Source organism: Myodes glareolus, chromosome 2 (genome assembly GCF_982192425.1).
Source record: "Myodes glareolus chromosome 2, mMyoGla1.1, whole genome shotgun sequence".
Taxonomy (NCBI): domain Eukaryota; kingdom Metazoa; phylum Chordata; class Mammalia; order Rodentia; family Cricetidae; genus Myodes; species Myodes glareolus.
This window is the reverse complement of record NC_142027.1, coordinates 115,226,719-115,244,753: the sequence shown is the minus strand read 5'-3', so window position 1 is coordinate 115,244,753 and position 18,035 is coordinate 115,226,719. Positions and strand designations below refer to the sequence as shown.

Sequence of the window (18,035 nt, the reverse complement as noted above, 5' to 3'; positions counted from 1 at the left end):
GGGGTCAGTGCCTCAGCCAGGGCAGCTTGTAGGTTGCTCTTCTACCGCAGGAGCCATGGAAGGAGGAAGCAGATGGGAAGAAATGCAGGCGCCCCCCAGTGACTTCTGTGCCCGGAGCAGAGTGGGCTATTCTGCTGTTCTCTATGGGGGCTGTGGATGGAGTGCGCCCCACAGATGGCCTCACAGCCTCCATCTGGGGCGTCCTTACGAAGGGGAACATGATGCTTCAGAAGCCATGTGGCGGGAGGCCAAGTGCTTTAATCCTTCTGCTCCATTCCTGGGGGAGGGAAGGCGGGGGTGGAGCTGGAAGCCACCGGAGCAGCTGATGCTCTTCCCTGAGCAGGAGGGGGGCGGGGGGTGGGGGGGGCGGGGGCGAGGGAATGAGGTTGCAGCTGAGGCTGGAATGGCAGGGGACCATGGCTGAGGTTCAGGGAGGGGGTCTGCAGACAGGAATGGCTATGGAGAACTGAGAAGATTGCTCATCAGACTGGAGTAAGGTTGCATATGAAGCCAGCCGTGAATGTCTACCAGGAACACTGTAGCATAAGGAGTAACCAGCCAGGCTAGGGGCAATGACCCAGAGAAGGAAGGATGCTGCAAGCAAGGGTTTTAAGATTTCCCTTTTGGTCACTGGTGTGATACACTCACTCATCCCCACATTTCAGAAAGACTTTCTAGGGAAGCTGGGAAAGATAGTAGGCAAAGAGGCCAAGAATCTCTCTGAGTCAGGCTAGGAATTTCTAAGGCATTATGGATGTAGGTTTACAAACATGGGGCTGGGAGCATGGCTCAGTAGTAGAGCCCCTGCCTAGAATCCCCCAGTGAGGGGCTGGGGTGTGGCTCAGTGGTAGAGCCCCTGCCTAGAATCCCCCAGTGAGGGGCTGGAGTGTGACTCAGTGGTAGAGCAGCTGCCTAGAATCCCTCAGTGAGGGGCTAGGGTGTGGCTCAGTGGTAGAGCAGCTGCCTAGAATCCCCCAGTGAGGGGCTGGGGTGTGGGGAGCCCAGGGGTTGGGGTCACAGCTCGGTGGTAGAATACTTAAGTAGAATCCACCTTTGAGGAGCTGGGGTGTAAAGCTCAGTTGTAAAGTGTTTGCCTAGCAGCACAAGGCTCTCTGCCCAATACCCAGCACCAAAACCAAACACTCACACACAAATAAATAAATAAATAAAATAAAGGAAAGAAAGGGGAGAGAGAGAGAGAGAAATCAAGCTCACAAAGGGGACTAGGTTGAGTTCACACTGGAGATGAAGCCGGCTTCCAGAGGAACGCCTTTCTCAGAGCTCATCCTCGCCGGGGAGATTTCAGTGTTGCTCACACCCGGGAGCCCCTCACCTGCAAGCCCAGCCCTCCCACGCTCACCGCAGCCACCGCGGTAGGAAGCTCAATTAATGAGAGACAGGGAAGAAACATTTCTCTGCTTCTTCCTTTAAGGGGGAACTTCTTAGGCATTTCCGAGACCATTGAACTTCTTGCACTGAAGTCAGACTCCAAAATGCTGCCCCGGGGCACCCAACCAAGTCTATGAAGGGCCTCCTGTGAGGATGAGCTACCCAGGGCCTCACAAGCTGCCTGTGCTGCAGGCCCTTTGAAGGGTCCACTGCACAAGCAGGTACGTGGAGTGGTTGTGCTATTCTTACATGTTCAACAAGCTTGTCACAGTCTTTCTTTGGTTTGAGAACGTGCCAGAAGAATGACTTGATGTTACGGGAACCCGGGCTTCTCACAAGGAGTGAAGAAGACAGCTCCCGACTGCCCGTGTGCCTGGTAGCAGCAGCTATTTTTAGAGTCACTTTGGCAACAAGGAATAAAGAAGGAAGACTACAACCTAAAATTCCAACTAGATGTTGCGAGGTGTCAGCCCACATTTTCTTATCTTGAGAAAGTCGGCTGGATACTTCTGGGCCTTAAAAACTCAATTGGGACAATGGGATGAAAATAGCCTGTGTTATTTAGGAAAGACATTGGGAGATCTGCTATCAAAATTTACCACCTTCCCAGGTATTAAAGTAAAACTCCATTTCCTTTCTTCCCCATGTTTTTTTTTTTCCCTCCCTTTTGCAATACTAACGATTAAACCATGGGCCTTACCCATGTTAGGCAGGAACTGTACTTGTGAACCAAACTCCAGTCCTTCGCTAGGGGATTCTAGGTATGTGCTGTGTCCCTGAGCCACACCCCAGCCCTTCACTGGGGATTCTAGGCAGGGGCTCTACCACTGAGCCACACCCCAGTCCCTCACTGGGGATTCCAGGCAGGGACTCTACCACTGAGCCACACCCCAGTCCCTCACTGGGGATTCCAGGCAGGGGCTCTACTACAAAGGTATATCCATTGATTTTCCTAAGTTATATAGCCTGTCCTTGGCGTCATTCTGTAACCCACACTGTTCTCTACCTTGCAGTCTTCTACCTCAGCCTTCCAAGGAGCTGGCATGACAGGTATGTGCCACTATTGTTCTCAGGTCTATTTACTTTCTTGTTAACCTAACAGAAGTGAAACGGTCATACCTTCTTACATTTCAGTGACAGGACAGTAGGTAAGGGCCGGCTCCAAACCCAGCTTTGTGTCTATAGCACCTGCTTTCCAACTGTAAGGTTTAGTAAGAACCATCAGAGGATTGTTAGCTGCTTTCTAGGTTGCTGGGGCCAAATATCTGAAATCCAAGTTAGATTTAATGTCAATTTGACAGAGCCTAGAGTCATTTGAGAGGAGAGCTTCAGGAGAGGAATTGTGCACATCAGACTGACCTGTGAGCATGTGTGCAGGGTGTTGTCTTGATTGCTAATTGATGCAAGAGGGTTCAGCCCACCATTGGCGGCACCACTCCCTAAGCAGGTGATGTAGGGCTATGTAAGACAGCTAGCTCTAGGCACGAGCCTGTAAACAAGTCAGCAAGGAGCTTTCTTTCATTAGACGGAGTTGTAAGAAGTCAGTCAAAGTCACATTCTACTCTGAACCCAAGATGAGAGTCTCCCATAGGTACCCTTTGGGCTTTGAGAGTGGAGGAGGAGGAAATGAGGAACAGGAAGAAAAGACAGGAGAAGGAAAGCATGCGGGAAGGCCAGAAACATAACACATTCTGGAATAATCTGGGAAGGGGATTAAAGCTCAGGTGTAGGGTGCAGGCTTGTCATCCCAGCTACTTCGGAGACTAAGGCAGGAGGATTAAGGGTTTGAAGTCATCCTGGACTTTACAGTGAGTTTGATATCAGGCAGGGAAACTTAGTAAGACTCAATCTCAAAATAAAACGAAGGGCTAGAGACCAACATAACTTGGTGGGACAAGACCCTGAGTCCAATCCCCAATACTATACCGAAAAATGAAGAGCTAACAAAATAAAGGCTACAGGGGCTGACACGAAGGCTAAGTGGCTAACAGTGCTTGTTACACAAGCATAAGGATCTGAGTTTGAATCCTCAGCACCCACATAGAAAGTTTGGTGTGGCAAATACACAAAAACCTGTTACCTTAGCCTGTAATTCTATCACCATGGGAGACAGAGGAAAAAGGATCCCTGGGACTTGATGGCCACCAGCCTAGCTCCAGATTCAGTAAAAGAACTTACCTCAAGAAAACAAGGTAGAGTAGGATATCTTATGTCCTTTTCTGGCCTCTGCAAACCTGTACGCATGTGTATATACATCACACAGGCATGTATACATGCACATGTGCTCTTGTGCATGTACACACACATACACAACCAACAAAACAAAACAAAAAACCAAAAAGAGCTGAAGCTTACATTTCCCAATCTGCTGCAATTCAGGGATCTAAACCCTATCTCTCTCCCTTCTGCCAAACCAACTTGATAAAATTAATGGTACCCTGCTTTCTCAATTTATGGCCAGCTATATCTCACAAATCTCACCTTTAACTCAAAGGCAAAGTATCTCCCATTTTTAAAAACTCTTTCAGTTTTAAGTACAGCTTGTCTACTCTGAGGCAGCCCACCACATCAGAACTCTCTGCTGGGATAAAGGACCATCTCTGCTGCTACATGGTTCAGATTAATCTACCTTCTACTGCGAGCTGTCGCGGCCCGTGTTGGCTGATGGAGACAGGTCCCTCTCCTCTTGTCAAATGGAAGAATGATTGCCTTGCAGGTGCTGCTGTAGCCTCAGGGCACTGCCTGGGAATTTTGTTTCCAATAGAAAGCTGTGTAGATGCGGCCCGAATGTTCAGTGCAAAAAGGAATAGTGAACTAACCGGGCTATGGTTCAAGGGACCAGACAGTGTCAGGGGGTTGAATTGACTTCACCCCCAAAGAAGTGTTTAAACCATGACTACAACCACACCTCTATTCTGTCACAGTCTCTGGAGAGGCTGGCATGAGGAGGGGGTATCCTTTTGTTTCCTATACCAATAATTCCTTGACACTGAAGACCATCTCTCCTTTGAACAGATGAGATGGCTCAGTGGTGAAGGTGCTTGCCGCCAAGCCTGAGAACATGAGTTCGATTCCAAAGACCTACTTGGTAGGAGAGAGCTATGACAGTCATGCATTCACACACGCACACATGTTCACATGCAAACACTCATGCACATACAAGTAAGTATTTTTTTTTAAAAAAGAACCTCTGCTTTGTCAAGCCTGTAATCCTAGCTATCAGGAGGCTGAAGCAGGAGGGTTATGAGCTGAAAGACAGCCCAGGCGACTTCATGAATCTGTCTAAAACCTAAAAAATGTGTTGTATCTTAGGCTCTATTCTTCCTGCAGATGATACTTGAAAACCTTTGGAAGATACTCACTGTCATTGGGTAAGTCCTGCACCTACACTCTGAGCACTGTGAGCAGGTGGTTGTGGAATATGCGGTGCAGGGTAGACCTATGGCTAAAAGGTATCCAGGTATCTGGAGAACCATGACAGGCTCCATTTGGTCCAGTACAGATCATCTTACCAACTCCCCTTTCCTGTTCGAATCCCTCACTACACTGAGATTGGCTAGCCTCATCCACAACACCAGGATTGCCTACAGCCCTTGCCAGTGTGTGGTATGGCTCTATGTAACACTCAGATTCAGTCCGGAATCTTTCCCTCATCCCTTGCTCTGCCCGTTCCTCCACGAGTCCCAGCTGTACCTCTTACCCAGTGAGTGACTGTGGGCAAGGACCTGAGAAGGCCCATTTGTGAAACAAGGACCAGGAGTAGGGCTGGGCTCATTGGGTAGAGCATTGTACCAACATTCAAGAAGCCCTGGGTTCTGTCCTCACGCTGCATAAAGCAGGGGTACAGTACATACTTGCACTTGGAAGGTGGGGACAGGAGACTCAGGAGTCTAAGGTCATCTTCAGCTACTAGAGAGTTCAGTCACTAGAAAGACAGCCTCAGATTCCTAAGACCCAGTCTCAAAAACAAACAAGCAAGCAAGAATAACAGCGTTTCTAGGGATGCTATGGGGATTAGTAGATTTGCCTTGTGTGAAACACAGACTCTGCCACTTGGGGCTTTTGTTTTGCCTTGTTTTGTTTGTCACTCTGATCAAGCAGCTGCAAATAATAATTTAAAGGAGGGAAGAGTTATCCTGGTCAAGTGTTAGAGCTCTTGGTCCGTAGCTGACTGACCCGGTTAGGTTTTAGACTGTGGTGAGGGAAAAACGTTATGGTGGAGGGAAAGGAAAGGATAGATGGGGGAGGGCAAGAAATCTTGAGTGCACAAGTACATAGAAGAAGGAGATAGACAGAAAGGGAGAGACAAAGAGAAAACGGAATGAGTGAGGGCAGGTGTGTGTGTGTGTGTGTGTGTGTGTGTGTGTGTGTGTGAGAGAGAGAGAGAGAGAGAGAGAGAGAGAGAGAGAGAGACTATGATGCCTCCTAAGAGCACATTCATCAGCACACCCATCAACAAGTCAACCCATCTATGATGCTAATGAGACCACCTCTCAAATGATGCCACATCTGGGTACCACTCCTTCAACCCATGGGATGCTAAAGATATTTGCGATATAAACGGCCAACATTGCACACAAAAATTCCATAAGGTTCATATGAGATTTCCCTCCAAGACAATCACAAAAAATCTACTACCTTCCTTCCACAAATCCCCACTAACCAGAACAGGATTATCACATGAACTTGGGTCTGTGTCTCCAATCAAGCTGTTGTGTGTGTGTGTGTGGGGGGGGGGAAGGTGGATATGCAGGTATGCACAGGTGCATGCATGTGCATGTCCATGTGGAGACCAACGGTCAGTTTCATATTTCATTCCTCAGGTGCTGTCTACCTTGTTTTCCTGAGACAGGGTCTCTCACCGACACCCCTCCCCGCCCCATTCCTGATATAGGTAGGCTGGCCAGCAAGCCTTCGGGATCCTCCTGCCCCGTCTCCACCAGCTCTGGGACTAGAAGTCCGCACCATCAGGCCAGGGCTTTTTAACACGGATTCTGAGGCTGAGACCCGGGTCCACATGCTTGCACTGCAAGCGCTTTCCCCACTGAGCCCCACTCAGTCTCCAGATCCTTTCAGGATAAGAGTCTTATCATTTAACCAGGACTGTCCCTGTGGAAGTACCTACCATAAAGCTGAACACAGTTAATGCCTAAAATATATATGCTGATATATAGAAAAAGATGTCTATTTTAAAGCCTTAAGAAAAAGGTCTATTTTGTCACTCAAAGCTTTCCTCTTGTGTAAGCTTGTCACGTTCCCCCAGGGAGGGAAAAGTAGCCTTCTCCCCGTACATATATCTCAGCACAGAAAGTGAAATCTCAGCGCTATGCACACCCAGGGCAATTCTTCCGACTAAATGACTCTCCCAGGCTCTGACACTCCGGTACCTTATAATTTATCATCAAATTATATGTTGGATTAAGGATTGCTAATTGTTACTCATCATCTTGAATTGGTTATTAACGAGCAGTGTCGCTAATTACAAGGTCACCTAACACGGAACGGGGAGGCCCCCACTGTCAATTCACAGAAAATGCCTGGCGCGGTGTGCAGACGAGGCTCCAAAAGCAAGGTGCAGTGAAATTCTCCCTTCAGACATCACAACACCTCATGTCCCCTGTCCTTTCCTGGTGAGAGTCTTGGGGGTCTCACAGCTGGAGAGAGACCCTCAGATCAGCAGATTCAAAGCTGACAGCTCTGGCACTCAGCTGCTGAACTGAGCCAGGTGTTTGTAAATACCTGGTGCACCTAGCCTAGTGCCCTCGAGTCTAGACGCATGCTCCCCTCCACGCTCATCTTGGCTGATTTTCCACATCCATGCACATAATGTTAAGACTAATAGAATTAGTTCGTTCAAAAGGATTGCATTTGTGTGTGTATGTGTGGGGTGGGTAGTTGCTTATGTATGTGTGTGCTCATGCATGCAGAGGCCAGAGGTATTGCAAGGAGGGCTGCTTGTTGGTTTTCGGCTGCTTAGCTAACTTAGACCTGAAATAATCACACAGAAACTGTATTAATTAAATCACGGCTTGGCCCATTAGCTCTAGCTTCTCATTGGCTAACTCTTATATATTAATTTAACTCATTTCTATTAATCTGTATATCACCATGAGGTCGTGTGGCCTACCAGCAAAGTTTCAGCACGTCTATCTCTGGCTGTGGCTCCATGGCGTCTTCTCGGCTCCACCCTCCTTTCTCCCAGCACACAGCCTAGCTTTCCCCACCTAGTTCTGTTCTTCCCTGCTATAGGCTCAAAGCAGTTCTTTATTCATTAACCAATAAAATCAACACAGAGAGAGAAGGACCTCCCCCATCATAGAGGTCAACCCCAGATGTTCTTTCTGGTACCATCCACCTTGTTTTCTAAGACAGGGTCTCTCCCTGAATATGGAGCTCGTACATTAGGCTAGGTTGGCTGGACACTGAGCCCTAGGACTTTACCTACTTCCTTCTTCCCAGCACTAGGATTACAAGCCCAAAGCAACAAAACGAGATTTTTTCCAAAGTCAGTTGCCCACTCCCACTTACACAGCAGGGACTTTATGGACAGAGGCATCCTCCAGCCCTCAATCCTTTTCTCATTATTTATGAAACCCGACCTCTCTCCCGAACCTCCTCTGCCACTTGCCCATGTATCCACCAATGTTCAAGTGCTGGGTGTTCATTAGACACCAGAGCACCAGCTACACAACAGTCAGCTGTGGGTCTGGCTTTGTAAGGCTTTCAACACTGATGAGTGGATAAGGAAAGGCCACCCCACTAGGAAAGCCAGAAGGAAACACTGAATGGTGGTCCACCTCGGGAGTCCGAGAGCTTCTCAGGACACTGGTTCGAGGGCATTTATAAACTAAAGGGAATGTATATGCCCTGTCCTCGCCACTGACACAGCTTCTGGGTAAAGGGGCCTGTGGCTTTCATCAAGCTATCAAAGAGGCTCTTTACGTATTGCACCCATTGGTGCTGTTGACGTGGATAGATCAAGAGCCATCTCTCTGGAAAACCACTGGAGACTAAAACAGAGATTCTGGACCTTTCCTCCACAGATGCAAGAGCTATGCCAGGGCATTACAAACTCTCTTACCAAGAAATCTCAGAAGAAAAGACTTGGGACACGTGCATGGGATTGGGCTCTAGAGCCTCCAAGAAGGCTTACTACGTTTCTCCTATAGTTTCCTGTGTCCTTTCTCCCAAATATTTCAACCCCACAATAAACCAACTATCATAGAAGCCCACAACTCCCATATGAGAAGTACAGCCATCCTGGGAATGGTGACTGTATCCATGGGGCGAGCACAGAGCAAGGACCATACTCTACTCTAGAGGCCTAACTAGGCAAATGCCAACTGTTCTTTTTAATCAATGTGTGTGTGTGTGTGTGTGTGTGTGTGTGTGTGTGTGTGATGTTGTAGGTCAGAGGACAACCTGGAGGGTCAATTCTCACTTTCTGCTTTGCTTTGTTTGAGACAGGTCTCTTTGTTGTTTTCCACTGCATACACCAGGCTAGATGATCCATGAGTGTCTTAGTTGGAGTTTCTACTGCTGTGAAGAGACACCATGCCCATGGCAACTCTTATAAAAGAAAACATTTAGTTGGGGCTGGCTTACAGTTCAAAGGTTTAGTCCATTATCATCCTGATAGGAAACATGGCAGCATGCAGGCAGGCATGTTGTTAGAAAGGCAGCCGAGATCAGCAGGATCAGCAGGCAGCAAGAGGAGAGAGTGAGTCACTGGGTTCTGGCTCAAAAACTGCCCCCAGTGACACACTTCCTCCAATAAGGCCAGGCTTACTCCAGTAAGACCAAGTGTCCCAATCCTTTCAAATAATGTCACTCCCTGTGAGCCTATGCAACCCACTTTCATTCAGACCACCACAAGAAGATCCAGGGATTTTCCTTACTCTGTCTCCATCTTACTCTATGAGTGCCAGGACGGGGTCTGGAGAGATGGCTCAGAGGTTAAGAATGCTTACTGCTTTTTCAGAAGACTCAGGTTCAGTCCTCAGCACCCACATCTGGCTTTCACAGCTGCCAGCTACGCCAGCTTCAGGGGATCTGATGCCCTTTTCTGGTCACCAAAGGCTCCGGCATGTACACAGTGCACACAAACTTCTACAGGCACATTCATGTAAGAATAAGAACAATCAAAAGTCTGTAAGTCTTTCTTTAAAGTGCTGAGGTTACAGACATACACTTCTGCATCCAGCTTTATGAGGGTTCTGGATAATGAAACTCAGGTCCTCAGCAAGTGTTTTCTCCACTAAACCATCTCCCCAGTTCCGCAATGCCACCTTGAAGCATGGCACATGTGATGGTTTGAAAGAAAATGGCCCCCAAAGTGAGTGATATTATTAGGAGGTGAGGCCTTGTTGGAGGAAGTGTGCCGTTGTGGGGGTGGACTTCAAGGTCTTTTGCTCAGTGTGACATCAGACTACTTCCTGTTACCTGCAAGATGTAGCCCTCTCAGCTACCTCGCCAGCACCATATCTGCCTGCACACGTCCCATCATGATGATAATAACAAGCTAAACCTCTGAACTGTGAGCCACCCCAATTAAATGTTTACCTTTATAGGAGTTGCCATGGTCATGGTGTCTCTTCACAGCAATAGAAACCCTGACAAGGCAACGCAGTCCTGGACATTTGAAGTCAGAAGACTTCATAAAAATTCTGATCTAGGAATACATAGCTGGGAATATAACTCAACCCATGTAACATGTGCCCGGCGTACACGAAGTCCTGGATTCTATCTTCAGCACCACATAAACTCAGCTCTCTGAAAGTGAAGGTAGGAAGATAAGAATTTAAGGTCCTCTTTAACTACACAGCAAGCTCAAGATCAGGTCTCCACTAGATCCTGTTTCAGAAGGCACCATGCTTAAAAGAGCTTGTTGTTCTTCCAGTGGGACTATATTTCGTTCCTAGCATCCTTGTGGGGCAGCTCACAACCAACTGTAATTCCAGATCTAAGGGAACTGATGCTCCTTTCTGAACTTCATGGGCACCTGCACACATGTGACATAAACTCACACATATACATACATACATATACATACACACACAGATACATATATATACACACAAAAAGAAAACTTTTCAAAAGGCTGGAGGCCAGCCATTTTGGTTCTCTCTATAGTAACACATGGGGCTGGAGGCAGGTGCCTCCTTGGGCCAGGATGTGTTTTCTAACCATCCCTAATTACATGGGGCCTTTGTTTTCTTTGAGGTCACCTGCCCACACTCACCTGAAGTCTCAGCTGTAGACAATAAAGGACAGAGAACCAACAGAAAACTTTAGCAAATAGCTCCTTAGGTCAGAGGGCACAATAATACAGGCTGGGTGCGGTGGTGCAGGCCTGTCATCTTAGCTGTCCCAGAGGCTGAGGCAGGAGGATCACAAGGTCCTGTCTGGTCTAAAGAATAAGTTCAAGGCCAGCCTATGCCACTTATAAAGACCCTATCCCCAAATAAAAAGTGAAAAGAAACGAACTATGCTCCCCTAAAGCAAAGCTTCCTGAAAGTTTTGATGTTTTTGTTTACATGCACAGATGTGTACCTGTGTGGGTTTATGCACGGAAGTACAGTGTCAGATGAGGGCACTGAATTTCCTGAAGCTGGAGTGACAGGTGATTGCTTGGTGCCCCAACGTGGATTCTGGGAACTGCGTTTGGGTCCTCTGCTAGAGCAGCAAGCGCTCTTGGGCCCCCAGGGTGAAACTTCCTATCCTCCATCCCCTACCTGGAAATCTAGTATGCAACGCTTTATCTAGGCTATGCTATTTGGAATGTGACAGGCTCCCTGTACCCTTCAATAGAGTATAATCATAACCACTAACATCTTGGCATTACTGGATGGAGGAGAAATGACCATGTCCTCATGATTAAGAAAGCACATTATATCAGCTTAATAATATCAGCTGGCCCATAAAACTCCTTTCCGACAATTAAATCTCCCTACCAACCATTAACAAATTAAGTGTCTGGTAAGTAAAGACACACAAAGAGGAGACCACTGGTGCATGCTCCCATTTTGTACATCGGAAACTCATGTAATATTAATGGCTCAGGATCACAACTCTATGTTCTTGAGTCTTTAAAGCACATATTAATCATCTGGTAATGGGGCAGCAAGTTGAGAGACGCCAGTTCCTGTTTCACACAGAGCCTTCCTGCGCAGACGGGCCCATGTCCACCGGCCATTTCACCTTAGCTAAGAGTGTAGCTCAGCGATCGCTCTTTTGATGAGAATCCTTCCACGAGGGAATGATGGTGTGCCTCAGAGGCAGAACAAGTGTCCACTGAGGGGCAAGAGCAGAGACACCTCAGTGTAAGGACACCTGCCTAGAAACCTCCAGTGAATAACTGGGGCTCTGGATCAACCATAGAGTTCTGAGAATTCCCCATTGAGGGGCCGAGGGCTTGACTCAGGAGAAGCACTTGCCTAGAATCTTACATTGAGGGGCTGGGGGCGTGGTTGAGAGGAAGAATACTTGTCTGGAATACTCCAGTGAAGAGCTAGCAGCAGAACTTGTTTAAGGCCCTTGTTTTATTGTCACTATTATACACACACACACACACACACACACACACACTCACACACACACACACAATGGTAGTAGGCCATCAAAGTTCCTTACTGTGACCAACCCTCCCAGTTATCACCTCATTCTTTCAGTCATAACAGGGGACCAGCCTCTCCCTGTGTCTGAAGGACATGAGGGAGGAAGGATCATTTGACTAAAAATACGAAACTTAATGTCTTTAAGTCCCGAAGGTCATTGGGTCTTCACACACTCTCTAATAAAGTTTAAATATCTCTGTGGGTTGTACCTTGGCTCTCAGGGAATGCCTCAGTGATGAGTCTACGCTACGACCTGCAGACAGCCGAGGGATCATTCTGGAACGCTGCAGAAAGAGCTGAACTGAGCTATGACACAGCTTCCTTTGAGATGGCCCTCAAAGTCCACCTTCCGTGGTTTTTGCACCTGCTCATTGGTTGTGACACTCTCAGGCAGCTTTTCAGCTTCTAGCTTGAGACGGAAAGTCAAAAAGACTTCTCAAACCCATCTCCGGTGGGATGATACTCCAGTTTTCTTTTTGTGGCTGTGATAAAATATTCCAAACAAAAAGCAACGTAGTGAAGGAAAGGGTTTATTTGGCTTATACTTCCAGGTCTCAGCTTATCACTGAGGGCAGAGGCTCAAGAAGGAACCGGAAGTAGAAATCTTAAGGAATGCTGCTTACTGGCTTGTGCTCCCCAGCCCATGCTGGGTTAGCTTACTAATGCAGGACCACTAGCTCAGGGAATGGTGCCGTCCACAGTGGACAGGGCCTTACTACACAAATGAACAATCAAGACAATCTCCCACCAAAGTGTCCATAGGTCAATCTGATCTAGGCCATCTCTCAACCGAGACTCTTTTCCCAGGTGACTCAAGGCTGTGTCAAGCTAGCTAGGATAGGTTGTTAATTTTGGCCATTGACTTAATTGGCTTGAGAGACTTCTAGGAGATTATTAAAACACATCTCCGGGTGTGTCTGCGACAGAAGTGAGAAAGAGGGAAGAGCCACCCTAAATGTGAGCAGCACCATGCCACAAAGCTGGGTACCTGCTGGAATTAAAGGGGGAGGGAAGAGAAAGGCAGCTGGAACAGGCATTCTCTCTCTTTCTGTTTCCTGCCTCTAGGCTGTGAGCTGCTCCCCTCTACCATGCTGCTCCTGCCATAATAGACTTGCCTCTGAAATGATGACTTAAAACCAATCTTGTTTTCCAGCCAGGTGTGGCGGCACACACCTTTAATCCCAACATTTGGGCCGCAGAAGAGAAAGGATCTCTGTGAGTTCGAGGTCAGCCTGGTCTACATAGTGAGTCTCAGAACAACCAGAACCACATAGTGAGACCCTGTTTCCAAAAAAAGCACATCTTGTTTTTCTTAAGTTGATTTTTTTCTCAGATACTTGTCATAGGAATTTGAAAAACTAACATATTTTGTTTATCACAGATTTGCAAACCAAGACAGAGTCTACACCCACCTTGCTTTCTCCTTGCTTTCCTGATTGATATGAAAAAAAAAAAACTTTCACTAAAGTCAGACTTGAAGAAGCTGCCCTTTCCACCTCTAATGACTAAAGACAGACTATTTCCTATTTTAAGAGTTTGGGACTGGACTTCTGGGACATGGTGGTGTATTCCTTTAATCCCAGCACTTGGGAAGCAGAAACAGATGGCTCTCAGCTAGTCTGAGGCCAGCCTGGTCTACAAAGGGAGTTCCAGGACAGCCAGGACTGTTACACAGAGAAACCCTGTCTTGAAAAACAAAAGAAAACAAACAAACAAACAAAAAAAGAGTTGGGAAGATGGCTCAGTTGGTAAAGTGATTGTCTCACAGAAGTGATGACCCCAGTTTGATCCCAAGAGACCACCTAAAAGCCAGGCACCACCGTTGTAATCGCAGTAATAATGAGATGTGAGACACATACAGGAGTTCTCTGGAAGCTCGCTGACCAGCTAGCCTGGCATCGTGGCAAAGTTCCATGCCAATAAGAAGCACTGCTTCAAATGAAGATGCCTGAGGAATGATGGCCGACATCCTCTGACGTATGTGTGTGTGTGTGTGTGTGTGTGTGTGTGTGTGTGTGATAGTTCAGCAAATAATGGTGCTTCCCATGCAAGCTTGCCACCCCAACTTTGATCCCAGAACCTAGATATAGGTGAAAGGGGAGCACCAACTCTACAAAGCTGTCCTCTGACCTCCACACGTGTGCCACGGCACAAGTACATCTCCCCCAGTTATCAGAAATAAAAATTAAAACAAAAAGTCAGTTTGACACTCAGTAGAACGATGTTGCCTCCTCCCCCACGCCATACCCCGATCTCTACTACCTGTCAATGCGACACTATAGGAAAAATCTTTGCAGATGCGATTTTATTGCCGATGTTGAGCCGAGACGTTGAGATAATTTAGTGTTTTCACAAAGGTTAACCAAGGGTAGGCAAGATCATAGACTGTGAAGCCGTCTAACACCCGAGGAAGGCTGAAAAACTGGATTATTACCAATTTTAAACTTTCATTGCAGCCATATGAAAGCGGCGCCTAAGAAGGGTAGCTGCTGCAATAAACTGCAATTGTCTCCCTCAGCCAGGAATGATGGTCCTAAGGCACCATCACTCCTCGGGGAGCTGCTTGCACACCACCGCGCCAGCCTTTGCCGGCCTCTCCCAGCCTTGCTCCGTGGCTCAAGTTGCCCCTTGGGCCTGGGGTCTCAATGTCCGGCAGATCTTTCCCAGCCCCACCAGAGCTTACTTGCCACAGACCTGATGGGGAGAGAGGGGTCGCCGGCGTCCCACCAGTCTTTCGGGGGGCTGATGTACATGCACCACAGCTCCCAGCTGTACCCGTGGGCGGAGTTCTCGTAGCGCTGCACTTCGAAATTGTCCTGCTTGATGTTGTCGATGGAGGGGAGGATGACCCGCTTCCGGTTTTCCTGGATGCGGGACAGGACAGGCTCGGCCCTGCAAAAGCAGAGAAGTCACCGTCAAACTCTGTCTCCTGGGGGCACGCGTCAGCCAGCAGGCTTCTAAAACTGCCGCAAATGAAGACAAACCGAAGGCTGGAACTGGGAAGGAAACCGAGGTACTCAAAGCGTGTGACTGACGAGAGTTTGAGTATGCGGCGGCCATGACAGTTTCTAGGTTTGGTTTCCAGGTTGTTTTGAGTCAGGCTTCCACGTACCCCAGCCTGGCCTCAAAGGCTGTGTAGAAGAGGAGGAACCTGAGCTCCTGGTCCTCCTGTCTCCACTCCCCTGGTACTGCAATGACAAGAACGCACCACCACAGCCCTTCTATGTAAGCCTGGCGATCTAGCCCAGGGTCTCCCGCCTGTTAGACAAGCAGCCGACCAATCAAACTACATCCCTAGCCCGATTATGTTTTTATTTTAAGACTGTTCTGTTAAGTTGCCCAGGCTGGCCCTGAACTCCCATGTAGCCCAGGCTGTCCTAGAACTGCCAACCTTCCTGCCTCTACCTACTAGGTGTTGGAATTAGAAGCACGCCTCAGCCTCTAATTTAAAATGCCTGGTTTATATGGTGCTCGGGATAGAACCTAGGACTTAGCGCACGCACGCTAGGAAAGCCCTCTACCAACGGATCCGTATTCATGAACACTCTGGACGTGTTTTCAAGTGTGCAGTACTCACTCGTAGCAAAATCACTATCATGATGCCTGTGTGGACAGGAGAAGCCTGGCAGGAATATTTTGTGGATGTGTGCTTGTGACTTCAGGGTCCTTGGAGGGCAGAAGAGGGAGCTCCAGGCGGTTGTAAGCCCCCTGGTGTGCATCCTGGGAACCAAACTCAGGTCCTCTGTCAGAGCTGTAAGTGCTGTGCCATCTCTCCAGCCCCGAGCCGTTTTAATTTATTATTTACTTTTTTCATCACAAGCACAGTTCCCATCTCTGTATGACCAGCAGTTCTATACGGTTTCCTCCTCAGAACACAGTCTGCCACCTCTTGCTGATGTCTTTTTCTTTCTCTTTCTGCTGGTACTAAATTTCCTATCCTCAAATAGGTCATCCCTGGGCTGGATTTAATAAGCAGCTTCATTAGTTTCTTTGTGTGGGCTCGACTATTTTTGTTGTTTTAATTGATGATCTAATTGATTGCTTAAAAGGATCTGATTGGTCTGCAGCAGAAGGCTTGGAACTAATTAAACCCAGAGTCAGGCAAATCTCGACTCCCAGCTGTGCCTCCTCCAGCAAGGCTGCAGCCGGCTTGAACAGGCTCGGGTTTCAAGGTGTTAGCTGGCTGGCTTAGCCCAGAGCAGATGGTCCAGCCACCGTGTGTCCGTGAGGCCGATCCCAGGAAGGAATCCCTTTCAGCATCCTAGAAGCTCAAGATGGCTCCTGGAAGCCGAGACATTAATCTTGCCGCTTGGACCAGAGCGTAGACTTTGGAAAAGAGTCAAGTGGAAAAATCCCATTTCTTTGTGCTCTTTGGAAGAATAATGAGAACGTACAGCCGGCAACAATCTCTTTTCATTTGCAGCTATTGAATTACCTGTTGGCTCAGCTCATCTTTCTATTTAAAATGAGCAATAAAATATACCCTGGGCCATTGACTGCCTTCGATACTTTTTACACACATGGTGGAGGTGGAAGCCAGAGGGAAATTATTCCCCTCAGCCTCTACAGCGTTCTCCCTCATGTCGTCACTGGAGAGATTCTCTCTGGGGGCGGGGGGGGGGGGGTGTGTGTGTGCTGCTCTTGGCAGCCAGCAGAAAGCAGAGCCACCAAGGAGCTTAGGGACAATGTCACCTGTCCAGAGAAACCATGCCTCCTTTTTCTAAGTAAGGAGGCTGGCTCACTTCCTGCTCTTTTAAATTTTTTTTTTTTTACTCTTTCTTAAATTTGGTATTGCATGTGTGTGGTGTTCTTTGTGTGTACGTATTCATGTGTGTGAGAACATATGTGTACAAGTACACATGGGTGTGCGTACACATGGGTGTGCTCACATATGCGGAGGTCACTGTCAGGTGTCATTCTTGATCCTGATCCACTTTCTTCTTACTGTTTTCTTTTTAACGATATTTTTGTTCATGTATATGTGTGTACTGTCTGTGTGTGGGACTGCGTTCTCCAGGAGCTGGCTGTGAGCTGCCTGGTGTTTGTGCTGGGAGCTGAACTCAGGTCCTCTGGGAGAGCAGCAACCACTTTTAACCATCAAGTCGTCTTTCCAGTCTGGGCCCTCCATCTTATTTATCTGAGACAGGGTTTCTCAATCAACTCAGAGTTCATGGATCCCACTAGGCTGGATGACCAGTAAACCGCAGGGATCTGCCTGTCTCCGCCTCCCCAGGGTGGGGATTACGGGCACTCACCACTGTACCCAGCCTTTCCTGTGGGTGCTGGGAACCAGAACTCAGATTCTCATGCTTGCCTCACAAGACCCCAACCGACCAATCGTTTCCCCAGTCCCTCTTTTGCGCTTTTATTTGAAAGACGAAATTAATATTTTAAGTGAGCCTTCAAAGCAATGGGTTTCACTGTGATGCTTCCACACTTGCGACGACAATGCATTGTACTCTTTGTGTGTGTGGTGCGTGTGCATGTGTGTATGCAGATGTGCCTGCCTGTGCGTCAAAGTGGAGACTAGAGGAGGACGTCAGGTGTCCTGCTCCATAATTTTCCACCTTAGTAACTCAGAACAGGGTCTGCCGGTGAGCCTAGAACTAGCCTGGCAGCCAATGAGCCTCAGCAAACCTCTTGTCTCCCTCCACCCATGACAACATCGGGGTTATAGGCACACACAGGGCCATCCCTGGCCTTTTTTTTTCCTTCAGTGACATCAGTGCTGGGGATCTGGATGCACACCCTCATGCTTACACAGCAAGCACTCTCTCAGGGGACCCATCCCCCATCACCTTCAAACAGTGTTTCCACAGCCCAGGACCTTTCTCATTTCCTGATCCCCAACTATACCCTGGAGTGTCCTGTAACCCTACTGTGTGTCCTCTACTCACTTGACAAATCTTGATCCCCCTAATGGGGGCTAACTTCCACATGTGAGTTGCTCTGCCAAAGAGATGTGGACATAGGTAACAGTGTCAGGGCTAAGGAGAAACTTGGATAGCTATCTCAAGGGTGGACTGAAGC

At 47.9% G+C, this 18,035-nt stretch overlaps 1 protein-coding gene across 1 annotated transcript in view; it reads right to left on the bottom strand.

The window, feature by feature from the left end:
- Positions 1-18,035, bottom strand: part of Galnt17 (polypeptide N-acetylgalactosaminyltransferase 17) — a 425,585-nt gene that overhangs the window by 179,695 nt on the left and 227,855 nt on the right. The window contains exon 5 of the mRNA XM_048433766.3: positions 14,700-14,897. Within this exon, the coding sequence (XP_048289723.1) occupies positions 14,700-14,897 (198 nt within the window). The remainder of the gene's footprint in view (positions 1-14,699; positions 14,898-18,035) is intronic.